This window comes from Pyrus communis, chromosome 12, assembly GCF_041283825.1.
Source record: "Pyrus communis isolate YQ-2024b chromosome 12, ASM4128382v1, whole genome shotgun sequence".
In the NCBI taxonomy this organism is placed as follows: Eukaryota; Viridiplantae; Streptophyta; class Magnoliopsida; order Rosales; family Rosaceae; genus Pyrus; species Pyrus communis.
The window spans coordinates 3,018,731-3,032,898 of NC_142576.1; the positions used below are offsets into that span (position 1 = coordinate 3,018,731).

The 14,168-nt window shown below is 39.6% G+C and overlaps 1 protein-coding gene and 1 pseudogene across 1 annotated transcript; both read right to left on the reverse strand.

The window, feature by feature from the left end:
- Positions 1-862: 862 nt before the first annotated feature.
- LOC148692164 (uncharacterized) lies at positions 863-1,760 on the reverse strand (annotated as a pseudogene).
- Positions 1,761-9,508: 7,748 nt separating this feature from the next.
- On the reverse strand, positions 9,509-12,965 carry LOC137744222 (uncharacterized). The gene is made up of 2 exons (XM_068484083.2): positions 12,219-12,965; positions 9,509-10,757 (listed from the first exon to the last, which is right to left on the reverse strand). Exons 1-2 carry the CDS (start codon positions 12,822-12,824, stop codon positions 9,774-9,776), a joined length of 1,590 nt encoding a protein of 529 aa, XP_068340184.2. The 5' UTR covers positions 12,825-12,965; the 3' UTR covers positions 9,509-9,773.
- Positions 12,966-14,168: the final 1,203 nt, after the last annotated feature.

The window sequence follows — 14,168 nt, forward strand, 5'->3', positions numbered from 1 at the left end:
AAAAAAAAAAAAAAAGGTTGCAAATTAAAAGTAGGTACAAACTAAAAATATAAATATATGATAGAAATTTTGGCCATAAAAAATAAATATACCATATGTAATTTTTCTATCATTGATTTAATTATACGATGTCACATGACGGTAAACACATGGGCACAAATACAAATAAAACTTTAAAAAATATGGGCACAAAAAGAAATTAATATATGGGTACAAATTAATACTGAAAAAAAATTGGTACAAATAAAAAATGGTTTGCAAATTAAAAATGGGTACAAACTAAAAATAAAAATATATGATGAAAAATTTAGCCATAAATATAAATATACTAATTGTAACACTTTTAGAACTAAATGAATATTTTTAGGTAAAATATTTTATTATTGAAATAATTAATGATATTATTAATACCCAAAGACCTTGATCAAAAATTAAAAAGAAATAAAATTTTAATCAATGTAATACCAAAAGAAGGGATGTAAACCTAATTTCTCCTTTAATTAAAGAAGATATGAGGCCTAAAGACACGATGAGACCAAAGGCTCAGCTCTTGGACTTTTATGATTGTTCGCCTCGAAACAATTGTTTCACTACGGGCCTCCTCAAGGCATCGTCAAGTTCAACATGGCCCCAATTCTTCTACGAGTGTATACGTAGATAAACTGGAAATACCATTACTTGCCTAAGGGCCAAGACCAAGTTAGGACTTGTAGCTCCCTTCGATAATACAAGGTTCTAAAAACGCTAAGCGCTAGTCTAGTAGCGAGCAAGAATTTAGCACCAAAAGGGATTTAAGTATATCATATCAAATTAATTGAATTTATTATATAATATATAAATAAACCTTGAATCAAATGTTATTTTAAACAAGAAGATATATAGGTAAGTATATATGTTTTGAAGCCCTAGAGGAGTTTTGAGGCGAAGCAGAAAATCCCCCTTCTTGGGTTTGGTTTGATTCACAAGAAGAATCTGATTTTCTTGGCGGTGACAGATTTCGGAATGTAGAAGGCTTTAGACGCAATTCTAGCTGAACTAGGAGAAGAATGGAAATGAGGAAAGTGTTTGATTGGTGGTGGGGGTGGAGGAGGTGGTGCTGGAGGGGAAAGTGACATTCTTTCGCAATTGGAAGATCGCGGTGCGTTCAGAATTTCGCGCTCCGCCGCTCTCCATTTCTCGGAGACTGCAATTCAAGAGCCGGAATTGATTTTTGGTTTAGGGTTGTTGGTTGGTTCTATATTTGACACATTTGTGGAGAGAATGTCTGATGACTCATCTAGGCTACCAGCTGAAGCATTCGAAAGGCGGACATTTGATGAATTCGAATCTCCGAAAGAATGGATAGATTCATCATCGGAAGAATAAGAATTAACGAGAGTAATTTTGTCACCGGTTGCGGAATTAGCACAATCAGAGTCATATTTCACTGACTCTGCAATCATATCCTCATGAATGGACATAATTTCCCTAGTGGAAGAACTACTAGTAGCATCATTGAATTCCGATTTTATCATTTCTTGATTTGTTTCTTCCCTCTCAAGCAATGTATGATTCTGTGATGAAATTACAGTTTCACAAGTTTCTTTGGAACAAGAAATCTGCTGATGTTGCTGCTCTAAATCCATCGCTAACGATTCAAGATAAATGAGACCAGTAGCAGTAGTGGCACGATTTAACCTCACCTTGCTTGCTGATTTAGCTCCTCCCTTTTTGCCGACAACTGAAATTGTTAGCGAGATTCCATCATCTCCACATATCATTCCATCATCTCCACATATCTCTCCCCAATCCTTTTGATTGCGTTAAATTTAGAATGATTGTATAGGGTTGACTTGGTGATTTCAATTGTAATTAATTATTGTATCAAATGTGTTCTATATATCATGTAATTCTGGGAATGAATAAAATAAGGGAAAATCATTTTCTACATGGTATCACCTAGGTCTAGGCTCCTTCTTCTTGAAAAATCCTAGCCGATCCCTGCCTCTTCTCCCATGGCTACCTCTATTCCTTCTTCTGGCCCTAGTATTGCTACCTTCCTGAAATTAGATGAAGACAATTATCCTGAATGGCTTCGCCAGATGAAACCATTCCTTATTGGCCAAGGACTTTACAAGTTCGTTGATGGCTCTTACCCAAAACCTCCAGCTACCATTCTTGCCGTGCCCCCCACCCCTCCTTCCCCCACCGATGCTCCTGCTGCTACTGTTCCTATACCTAATCCGGCTTTGCTCACATGGATTCAACAAGACCAACTTGTGGTCAGTTACATAACTACTACACTGACCAAGCCAATTATTTCTCTTACCATTGGTTGTGAGACAGCCCAGGCCATCTGGGAATGTCTTCATCACCACTTTTCCCAAACTTCTATTGCTAGCTCCGCATCCCTCCAATTTCAACTCCTCGACATCACAAAAGGGACCAAATCCCTTAATGAATACTTGCTCCAAGTCAAACACATTGCTGACTCCTTGGCTGCAATCAACAAACCCGTGGATCCTGAGTATTTAGTCACTCTCACTCTTCGAGGCCTTGGTCCCGAATATCTCATGCTTCGAACCGCCATTCTTCAAAGTTCTTCCCTCCCAACCTTCACTGAACTTCGCTCTCGCATTCTCGCATTTGAAGCCCAAGACCCCAACTTCACTGCATCATCTCCATCCTCCCATGCTCTCTTTAATAACCACCCCCCACCATCGGCTCCTCAAAACACAGCCCCACCTCAACAATTCCCTGGACATAAGCCTCATAATCCAAAGGGTTTCCATCGAAATCATACTGGACGTGGTGGTAATTACCGCAACAATCGGATCTCTAACCGCCGATATAACAATAATCATGGCTTTCCTCTTCCCCCGACGCAAGGTCAGCAACCATGGCTTCCACGCCCCCCTCCTTAGTCTGCTTCAACTCACGGCTTGTTAGGCCCTCCTCCAACCTGGTGTCCCAATTGCAACACCAATCAACATAACTAGGCCCACTGCCCGCACAGGTACACTGGCCCTGCCCAATTCCCTCCATTTGCTGGTGCACATATGGCCCAATCCGCTACTACGGCCGATCCCGTTTGGTATCCTGATACCGGCGCCACTCATCACATGACGAGTCCCGGCACATCTCTTCAAAACCCGTATCCCTGCCATGGTAATCAACATGTATTTATGGGTAATGGAGATTCCATGAATGTTACCCACACCGGTACTCTTCCATTTTCTTTGGGCTCTTCTAAATTCACTCTTCGTGATGTTTTTCGCATTCCCGCCATTCGCAAAAATTTACTTTCCGTTGCTCATTTCACCAAAGATAATCTTGTATTTTTCCTTTTTACCCCAGATTTCTATCAAATTTATGATTTGCTCATCGGTGCACTATTATTGCAGGGCCCATGTGAAGATGGCTTGTATCCTCTTAAACTTTCCTCCATCTGTCAACCCCTTGCTCCTCACGCTCTTTCCACTCTTCACTCCTCTACTTGGCATCGTCGTCTCGGTCACTCGTCGTCTTCTGTTCTTTCCCACCTAGGACCATTGTTAGGCAAAGAAATAAAATTTAATAAGACATTATGTACGGATTGTGCTATAAGCAAATCCACTCAACTACCGTTTTCGAACCGTATTATTTCAGTCTCATTTTCTTTTCAACTCATTCACTCCGATGTTTGGATGTCTCCTGTGCCATCTATTAGTGGTTTTCGGTATTATGTTCTTTTTACGGATGATTTTTCGCGTTACTCTTGGATTTATCCCATGTGCCGTAAATCGGAAGTGTTTACACACTTTCAAACATTTGTTGCCATGGCACAGAATCTCTTCAACTCTAGTATTAAAATCTTACAAAGTGACAATGGTACCGAATATGTGAACAATGCCTTCGCCAATTTTTGTACCACCTTGGGTATCCAACAACGGTTCTCATGTCCTCACACCCCTCAACAAAATGGCGTCGCCGAATGCAAACATCGCCATATTGCAGACATGATTCGCACTCTTCTTCATACTGCTCATTTACCATCTTCCTATTGGACTGAAGCAGTTCTCACCGCGGTTCATCTCATTAACCTTCTTCCTACACCCCTCCTAAATTGGGAATCCCCATATGCCAAACTCTTCCATCGCTCTCCCTCTTACTCTCATCTCTGTGTCTTCGGTTGTTCATGCTTTCCTAACCTCAGTCCTTATACATCCCACAAACTTTCCCCTCGTTCTTTAGAATATGTCTTCATTGGTTACAGTCCGAGTCATAAAGGTTATAGGTGTCTCCACCCTTCCACCGGTCGTGTCTATATCTCCCGTCATGTAATTTTTCAAGAAGATTATTTTCCTTTTACTAATTTGCATGTCACTCATGAATCTCCAACAGTTTTGTTGGACATTCAACCTATCGCACCTCCGCAGCCCCCGCTGCCGAGCCCTCATATACCATTGTTTTCTTCTCCTCCGCAGGTTACTTCTCCCCCCAGTGATCTGCCGAGCTCACCACCCAACTCGCAGGCCCCAGCTGCTGCCTCTATTGCAGCTCCACAGACTTCAAATATCTTGCCCCCTTCACCGACAACACCACTTCCACCGCAAGCATCATGTGATGATGCACCAACTGCACCGTCCATTGTCTCACCGCATGCAACCCATGCAGATCCCATGGTGCCTTCCCATGCTAGTCCCATGGCCCACGAAACACATGTCACCACTGCCCCATCTATGCATCCAATGGTAACACGTCTCCGACTTGGCATCACCAAGCCCAAGCATCCCATCGATGGCACCGTACGCTATCCTCTGCCCAAAGCCCTTATCACAACACTCTCTGACCTTGAGCCCACCTGCTTCTCTCAAGCCTCCAAGAGTCATGAGTGGCGTTCTGCAATGTCCGAAAAGATTAATGCTCTACTTAAAAATAATACATGGTCTCTCGTTCCTCCTTCACCTCATCATAACACAGTTGTTTCTAAGTGGGTGTTCCGGATAAAACGAAAGCCTGATGGATCTATTGAGGGTTATAAAGCTCATTTAGTCACCAAGGGTTTTCATCAACAGCCCGGAGTTGATTATGGGGAGACCTTTAGCCCTGTTGTAAAACCTACCACCATTCGAACGGTTCTAAGTGTTGCCATTTCTCATGGTTGGCCACTACGCCAACTCGATGTCAAAAATGCATTTCTTCACGGGTTCCTCCAAGAAGATGTTTACATGACTCAACCTCCCGGTTTCGTTGACCCTGATTGTCCCCATTATGTATGCAAGTTATACAAATCTCTCTACGGTCTCAAACAAGCGCCCCGAGCATGGTTCCATCGCATTAGCTCCTTCCTCATCACTGCCGGTTTCACACAAAGTGTTGCTGATCCATCCCTCTTCATTTATCGGTTTGGTCATCACACCATATTTTTGCTCCTATATGTTGATGACATTGTTCTCACTGGTAGTGATAATGTTTTGCTACAACGTTTTATTGATGCATTGGGCAGTGGTTTCGACATCAAAGATCTTAGTCCACTTCAATATTTTTTGGGATTGTAGGTTCTTACTCATGGTGATTCCCTACACATCAATCAATTAAAATATGCTCATGATTTGTTACAAAAGCACAATCTTGAACATTGCAAGCCCGTCACTACACCCATCGCTGCAAAGGTGGTTTTGTCCAATACTGATGGTCCTCTCCTCTCTTCTCCCACGGAGTTTCGCGAACTTGTTGGCTGCCTTCAATATCTCACCTTGACACGTCCCGACATTGCTTATGCGGTGAATACAATTTCTCAGTTTATGAGTGCCCCTCGTGCTCCTCATCTTGTTGCCGCCAAGCGTATTCTTCGGTACATCAAAGGGACTCTCGATCATGGTCTTGTATTTACACCTCAATTACGAACCGCACGCCTTTGTGCTTATTCCGATGCCGATTGGGCGGGGTGCCCTGATACACGCCGCTCTACAAGTGGTTACTTAATTTACTTGGGTTCGAACCTTGTCTCATGGTGCTCAAAGAAACAACCCACTATTGCTAGATCCAATGCCGAGTCCGAGTACAGGTCCCTTTCTCACTCTTGTGCAGAAACAACATAGTTATCCTATCTTCTCTATGAGCTAGGTGTCTCTATACAGTTTCCCGTTCATCTTTACTGCGACAATCTCAACGCCACCTACATGGCTGCCAACCCCGTCTTCCATGCTCGCACTCGTCACATTGAACTTGACTACCACTTCGTCCGTGAAAAGGTTGTTGTTGGTAGTCATCGCGTATTCTTTGTGCCATCCATCGATCAGCCAGCTGATGTTCTTACTAAAGCGCTGCACAAGCCGCGTCACACCTTTCTTTGCTCCAAACTTGTACAACCGAGGCCGTCCAGTTTGCCGCGGGGGGGGGGGGGTGTTAGCGAGATTCCATCATCTCCACATATCTCTCCCCAATCCTCTTGATTGCGTTAAATTTAGAATGATTGCATAGGGTTGACTTGGTGATTTCAATTGTAATTAATTATTGTATCAAATGTGTTCTATATATCATGTAATTCTAGGAATGAATAAAATAAGGGAAAATCATTTTCTACAGAAATCACTCTCGTGGGTTTCTTCTTATGCTTTATGTGCTTTTTGCAACCCCAAATAATTTCGAACACACAGATAACTACTGCAGCTCTTGTTGAAACAAGAACAGCCACAAGTATCCTCGTGATTCCCCCTCTATCTTCTCTGTGAATGTTTTGAGGCTTTGGGATCGAGCGCAAGCGATGTAGATGATGCGAACCCGCGTGGATGTGAGGCGCCGGAGCAGGAGCAGGAGCTGGACTAGGAGCGTCCTCCTCGCTGTAGGGAATTGGAGAAGGAGAAGGAGAAACGTTTCTACTGTCACCAACCGACGGCGTTCACTTGTGGAAGCTGTTCAAACCAAGTAAAGCTCTGAAATTTTAGATAACTGAAGCTGCATTCACTTCATATTCCCTGGAACCTTTGTGATTATGTAGGTTTTGGGGAGCTTGGCATTGTCCTCCATGAAATGCAGGTGGTGTTGTAGGCCATGAACATTCAAGTAGTCCTCCTCTGCATTGTGTAATGATAGGAGAAAAGATATGATGAAAAAAATCATGAGGAGGAGAATCTGAGAGAAAATTTATCCCATTTTTCTCTCTCAACCCAAAAATCATCAAAGCAGCAATCTAACTTTCTGTTTATAAATCATCTTCTTTTTGTTCACTTATTTGGAAAAGAAAAGGAAAAAGAAAATGTTCTTTGGGTGGGCGTAGCAGAATGGGTGGTGTGCAATGAAGGTATTGCAGAGAGAGAGAGAGACTTTGAAGCCATTCCGAGGAACCCCTGAGCCTGGTAGTTGAAGTTGGACTGGCCATTCTTTACCTCTCTGTTCATGCACACTTATCTCTCCTCACCTCCATTAATCCCTCTGCAAAAACACCTTTAATTTGCTTCCCATATGTCTCACAAACAATGTTCAATCTAAACCCTAATTTGACACCATTTATTTTGTCTTTTTTTTTTCTCTCCTTAACTGTCTTTTATGTGAGGAAAGTTGAAGATGTTTTCTGCTATATACTCATCAATTGCCAATCATGAAGTTCATCATTCTTTTCGTCAAAGTTTTAGTGATGATTTATGAGTTATGAATGCCACTCTACACGATAAATGAGTCAATGGGATTTGCAGTTGAATGTGGCTTTTTTAGTAGATAAAAGTGATCAAATCAACAAGTCTTGGTGGGTTCCATTTTGGTTGCCCCCTACCTAACTCTCTATAGAGTAAAGATTCTATTAAACATTGATGTAGTCTAGAAGGAAAATGCTAAGAAAACTATATTTTGTAGAACAAATCAAAATCATTTCTCGAGTAGAGGTAGACTTACTTGTATTGTGGACTTTAGATATTGTCTGCAGAATATGATCTCCATGGCATCACTTATTGTAGAAATGTTGAATAGGTCCTCAAGTGATTAAAAAGAATGTATGGTTAGTTATCCTTGGGTTATTCATGGTGGATAATAAATGAATGTGCGTTTAATGTTTTAATCTCAATCCTTAATATCAAATTTAAGGATGGATGACCATAAACCGTTAGTTATCAAGTGACCTAGAGAACATAACTTCAATGTATTGCTACATTTCTTTGTGGAATTCTTTAATCTAAATCGTTTAAATAATGACTTATATGAAATAAACCATTACGTGACGAATTTGGGACATCAATATCTTAACGTCCTCATTTCATGCGAGTGTCTTACCCAATGTAGAGGGTGATGGCACCAGCTCTCCAACCGACATAATTGCAGAGAGGAATGTACAACGAGAGGGGACCATCACTTTCCCATGTGATATTCGGAAGCCAAAAGCAAAACATAAAGAAAGTGAAGAATCATAAGATCTTGATGCGTGCGAAGTTATGGGATGCTTAAAAGTTGATTAGCGATTGCGTGTCCCTCTCTCATACTTTTAGTGGCTAAATCGCACTGCTCAGTAGTTGTTAACCTTTTGGACTTGCATCCAAATTTTGGTGGGATTAATGTTGGTTTTTCATGACCTAATTCACCATGTCATAAGCTTCTGTGTTGTCCCCTTCACCTAACCACAGAGAGAGAGAGAGAGGAGACTCAAACCGACAAGAGATTTTTCGGTGTGACTGATACACGGAGTGGTACACCGCATGTCATTATACAAATGGTGTAATATATTTGCTAAAAGTTAATAACTTGAAAAGTAAAATTTTCTACCACTTCTATTAAAACACGTGATGTACCATTTGTATTCCCGTCACAATTAAAAATTTCTCCAAACCGACAACACAGAGACTACCTGCATGTCGTTAGCAATTGGCTAACCTTAGTGGTTGCTTAGAATCTAACACTGTGCAATGGGGGACCTTTCCTTACCATGTTACTTTCATGTACCACTTTTTTGTGAACAATTAGCCTGCAAGGCTGCAACCGACTTTTTAACCTAAGTTATTGAAATTAACATAGAAATTGTTACACGTAAGAAGTTATTTATATTCGTAGACAAATTATATGTAGTTTAACGTGTGTGTATTACCTTTATTTTATGTGAGTTTAATGAGTTATTTTATATATGTTAAGATTCTAATTTCGGAAGGTGAGTAGGAATGTCTTGTTAGTTGAGTCGAGTAGTGTCCTTTAAAAGCGAATATTTGTGAAAGCGTTTGTTTGTAAGTGTTTTTAAAATAACTGAAGGTGTTTTTAATGAAAATGTTTTAGAAATTAATCCTTAATAAAAATGCAAGTGAATTTTGGAAAAACGCATGAAGTGTTTTTTGGAAGAAGCACATGAAGCACTTCAATTACTTTTGGAACTCAAAATTTTTTCTCTAAAAGCACTTTTAATCATTTTAAAAGCACTCACTTACAAACAAATCCTGAGACAATGTTTAGCTATTTATGCTGTTTTTTTTTTTTTGGGGGCAGCCGCCGGGGGGGGGGGGGTGGGGGAAGCCATTTATACTGTATTAACTAATAACAAACTACTAGCAGAGAGAATGAGAACAGTTGTTAGTTTGCTAATGTGATAACAAATGACATAAATGAATAATAATAAAAAAGTAGCTAGCGTCCAGCATCAAATTAAAGACAACAAACACTTCTAATTTACATAGCAGATGGATTACTTATCATAGCTAAGCAACACTCTTGAATTACCAACCCGGATCCAGAAAGCGTCATTGACCTAGTTCATTACCTTAAACCCTAATTGCTACATGCATAAAGGGTGTATGACCCAGATAATTATCGTTTCAAGCAAACACACCGCGGCAGAGTAATCACACAACTGTAGGCACATCATTCTCTTCAAAACACGTTGGATCTTTACGTGAAAAGGAGCCAGTGGTGACCATGTTCTTGAGACCTGATGTTGACCTGAAGTACATGGGTCGCAACCGCTTCATCACCCACATAAGAAACCGGATAGTCTGAAGTACGCTGCCTATGACCAGCAACGTAATCCAAAGAATAAAGAATATCCGGTACAAGCTTGATGAAACGAAACAACGGTAATTAGGGACCATCACGTACAGCACAATTAGATAGGTGAGTGCCAAGAATGCGAGCGTGACGCACATGGACATCGATAAGAGCCACGTGCACAACCGATTGTGGAGAGGAAATCCACTAACGAGCAAAAGGGTGACACTCAAAGAAGCAAGGAACGTGATGGTATTGAATGCTATGAAAGTGCGGAAGTAATCATCGGGATCATTACCGTAGCCGAACACTGCAGTTCCAACTCTACATACACTCTCTTCACTGCAAACTGTTATATTATTAAAGGTAGTGTTTGTATCATTATGTTCCCATACACCACCAGGTGGGTTGACTACGGCTTCAAAAGTCATGGTCGAGATCACCGTAGCCACAACCATCAGCAAGCCACGTGTGTCCTTCACCCAATCATCCGGATATCTTAACCATTTCATCAATTTTGTCAAGAACCACCTTGCTGGCTTTGATCCCTTTTCCGATGGTGCTACTCGTTTGTGAAGCTTCTTTTTCTTCTCTACCCTTCTTGGATTTGGTGATACAACAACAGCGGCAGCGGCAACAGCTGAGTTAGGATTGTCATTTTCATTATTTTCTCTTCTGATTAATCCTGCGTCCATCAAAATTTGTTGAATTTCTAAGCTTCTGCTAAAGTCCTCTCTTGCAACGCTGCTGTACTCTAAGATATCTGACATGGTCAGAGACATCCCATTCACACCAACTGCTTCTGCTCTTATAGTATCAACGGAAAGCAGGTAACGTATAGTCTGTAAATAATATATACACTTCATTAATATGGGGAGATTTGTTAATGTGACTGGAACACGGAGTGGTATACCATATGTCACTATATAAATAGTGGAATAAGTGTGTTAAAAAGTTAATAACTTAAAAAATATAATTTCTCATCACTTATATAAAAACACATGGTGTATTATGCGTGTTTCGGTTACACTAAAAAATTTCTCATTAATATGATGGAAATTATGATACTATGGGGAACAAACAAGGGAAATCACATATAAACTAGGATTAATCTCACTTTCCTACTTTGAAAATTCTTAATTTTTAACATTTGATATATCAAATTTTTACGTTTGGTACTTAAAGTCATAATTAATTTTGGAACACTTTTATATATTCGTTAAGTTTTTCATCAGAACCTCCTAATGATATTGCAGCTGCATAGACAATAAATGGACGTCACGTGTCAAAACGTTTTAAAAAATTAAAATTAAAATTTAAAAAAACTAAAAAAATTAAAAATTTTAAAAACTAAAATACTAAAAACCTAAAAGGGTGAAGATCATTTAAAAGAAAAAGGAGGTTAACGAAGGTCTCCGACGACCACCACGGTAGATTCCAGGCCTAACTGATCAACGTTTGGCATCTTTGGGGGGGATTTTGGATGGGCAGACGACCAAGCTATCGACAACCACTACGGGAAACACGGGCACCTGGGTCGGGTCCAGATTTCTAGATGCCCAATTAAAAAACAAACACGAGGTTCCTAAGCCATTCGAGACTGAACTTTCCGTAGGCTGGCCAGCCAACTGGAGTATCCGGATTAGGCAGCAGCGACAATGGGTTGTCTTCGGATTCGGAGTTGGTGACGGCGGAAGACGCCGAACCGATGACCGGCAGCGGTGCTGCTGCTAATACTTCTACAATTTCTTGAGATGCAGATGGACGGGATTCTTTCTTTTATTCCAGTTGAACGGGAGGTAAGGGAAGGGAGTGGGTTGCAGATCTGGGGAAGGGAAACCCATATGCAGCACAAAAAGGGAGTGGATTCATTCCACCGCCGCCCATGTGCAGTCGAAGGGAGGGAGATAGAGCTCTGCAATACCTCCTCATATGCGATTCCAGATAACTCTGTTTTTAATTTTTTAATATTTTAGTTTTTTTAATATTCACGTGGGTGGGCCCTGCCGGTGTCTAATTATTGTCTACGTAGATGCATCAACGTAAATTCTAACAAAAAATTTAAAGAATGTATAAAAATATCTCAGAATTAATTATGACTTAAGTACTAAATTGGGACAAAAAAAGCTTAATGCATTAAATGTTGAAAACTAAAAAACCAAAAACTTCATAATAATAACTGAGATTAATGCCATAAACTATATATAAAGGGGAACAAACAAAAGAAAATTTACACATGAACATATTTAATTAATATAGTAAAAAACTAAGAATATCCAGTATAGAAACCTATATATACGTACCTTAATTTGCCTTAGCATCAAAGCTAAGTGCATGATGGTCACACTACCATCACAGCAGCCAGCTCTTGAGTTGAGGAACTCGCCATTGCTGTCGTCTCTTTCAACCAACAGTTTCAAGCACTCTAACTGGTTGTGTATAATACACAAGTGCAAAACTGTTTCCTTCGATCTGTTTTCAACTTTGACATACATGGACTCAGGATTTTTATCAATCAACTTCTGCAGCACCTTAACTTCTCCATTCATGGCTGCATAGTGAAGAGGGATTCTTCCCTTTTCATCGCAACGCAAGCACGCATCAGCATACACAGATAACAAAGCTTCGACAGTCTCCTTGTGGCCGTCAGCAGAAGCCAAGTGCAGGGGCGTGCGTCCATCGGCGTCCATCCGCTCTGCAAGTTTGGGATTTTTTGTGCAAAGGGCTTCGGTAAACTCAGTGTGGCCATGCAAAGCCGACACATGTAAGGGGGTTCCGGTTTTGCCGGTCTGCAGGGATATTCTCCATAGAATGTCTGGGTCATTTTTGATCAACCTGTTTAAGGATTCTACACTCCCGGTCCGTGATGCCTTGTACACTTCATCTTCATTGTGCGGTCTGATCTCCATTATTCTCTCTCTCTCTCTCTCTCTCTCTCTCTCTCTGAACTTTGCTTCACTTAGAAGAAATTAAATGCCAAAACAAACGCAGACAACAGGTAGCAATTGGAGTCACCAAACCATGCAAATTTATAGTTGAGAAACACTAGGGGGGAGTCTCTCAAAAGTGAAACGCATGGACTCTCTATTATCTTACAATTTAATATCGATTTTTATGCTAATATTATAAAATATTGTGCCAAAATATGAGGTGACACAGAGTCTATAAATTTAGTTTAAAAAATTTGGTTTGCAATTTGGTTTAAAAAATTTGGTCTCCCAAGCATTATCCATAAATTTAGTCTCCCCAGTGTTACCCCATCAAATGAATTAATGTACCTGAATGAAGAACATACAAATTGCACGGGAATATATTATATTAAAAAAATTAGTTTACCTAAATCTAATCAAAATATATTATGATGAATAAAATGAAAATGAAAATGAAAATTTAAATGTAATTAATACAATAAAAATAGGAAGAAAAAGAGAAATAAAACATTAAAATACAATTAATCAATGAGATGATTAAATGTATCAGGAGCATAAAGTTACACTAGCACCCCGAACTGATAAGCGTATCAAAAGATATGCATTATATATTTTATCCAAATACGAAGTGCAAAAGTTTCCATCCTCCTTTGGGGTGATTTGAACGTATATAGGACTTGCATCTTCTCTTAGAATTTATATATATTTATAAATAAAAAAAAATAAAAAAAATATATATATATATATATATATATATATCAAGACTCAAGATAAAAAATACGAATCTTAATATAGGAGATCGTTTGGAAGTATTTCTAAAATTGCTGAAAGCTTTTTGATGAAAATACAAGTAAATTCTGAAAAAAAAAACACTTAAAATACTTTTTAAAAAAAAACATATTAACTTCTCGTAGAAAATACTTTTAAAACTTCAAAAAAAAAAATTTTAACAACGATTTCAATAATTATTAGGAAGACGAAAAAGACAAAACACCGTTTTGACAAATATCATATTTTATAGTACTAACGTACCCACCACAATCATACTACACAAATTAAATATGAGATTTGTTTTTTCCTCGAACAAATTAATCATGAGCATATACAGCTAAGACATACCAAACAAAATATAGGAAAAATTAATTACATGTCTAATTATTATTATTGCCTCAATCATTTCCATTAGCTTTATTAATTACGAGAAATAAGAGAGCGTTTGCCGACGCCGGGGGAACCAAGGAAGACGATGCCGGGCCGCTTCTCTAGAGAGTCTCCTTCTTTTGCTTGAGCTTCCATTTCTCTGATTAATTTCGGAGAGTCTGA

Excerpts from the sequence above, each read along its gene's own strand:
- LOC137744222 (XM_068484083.2), bottom strand. The coding sequence starts at position 12,824 with ATGGAGATCAGACCGCACAATGAAGATGAAGTGTACAAGGCATCACGG. Across the intron at positions 10,758-12,218 it reads TGATGCTAAGGCAAATTAAG|ACTATACGTTACCTGCTTTC; the intron begins GTACGTATATAT and ends TATTATTTACAG.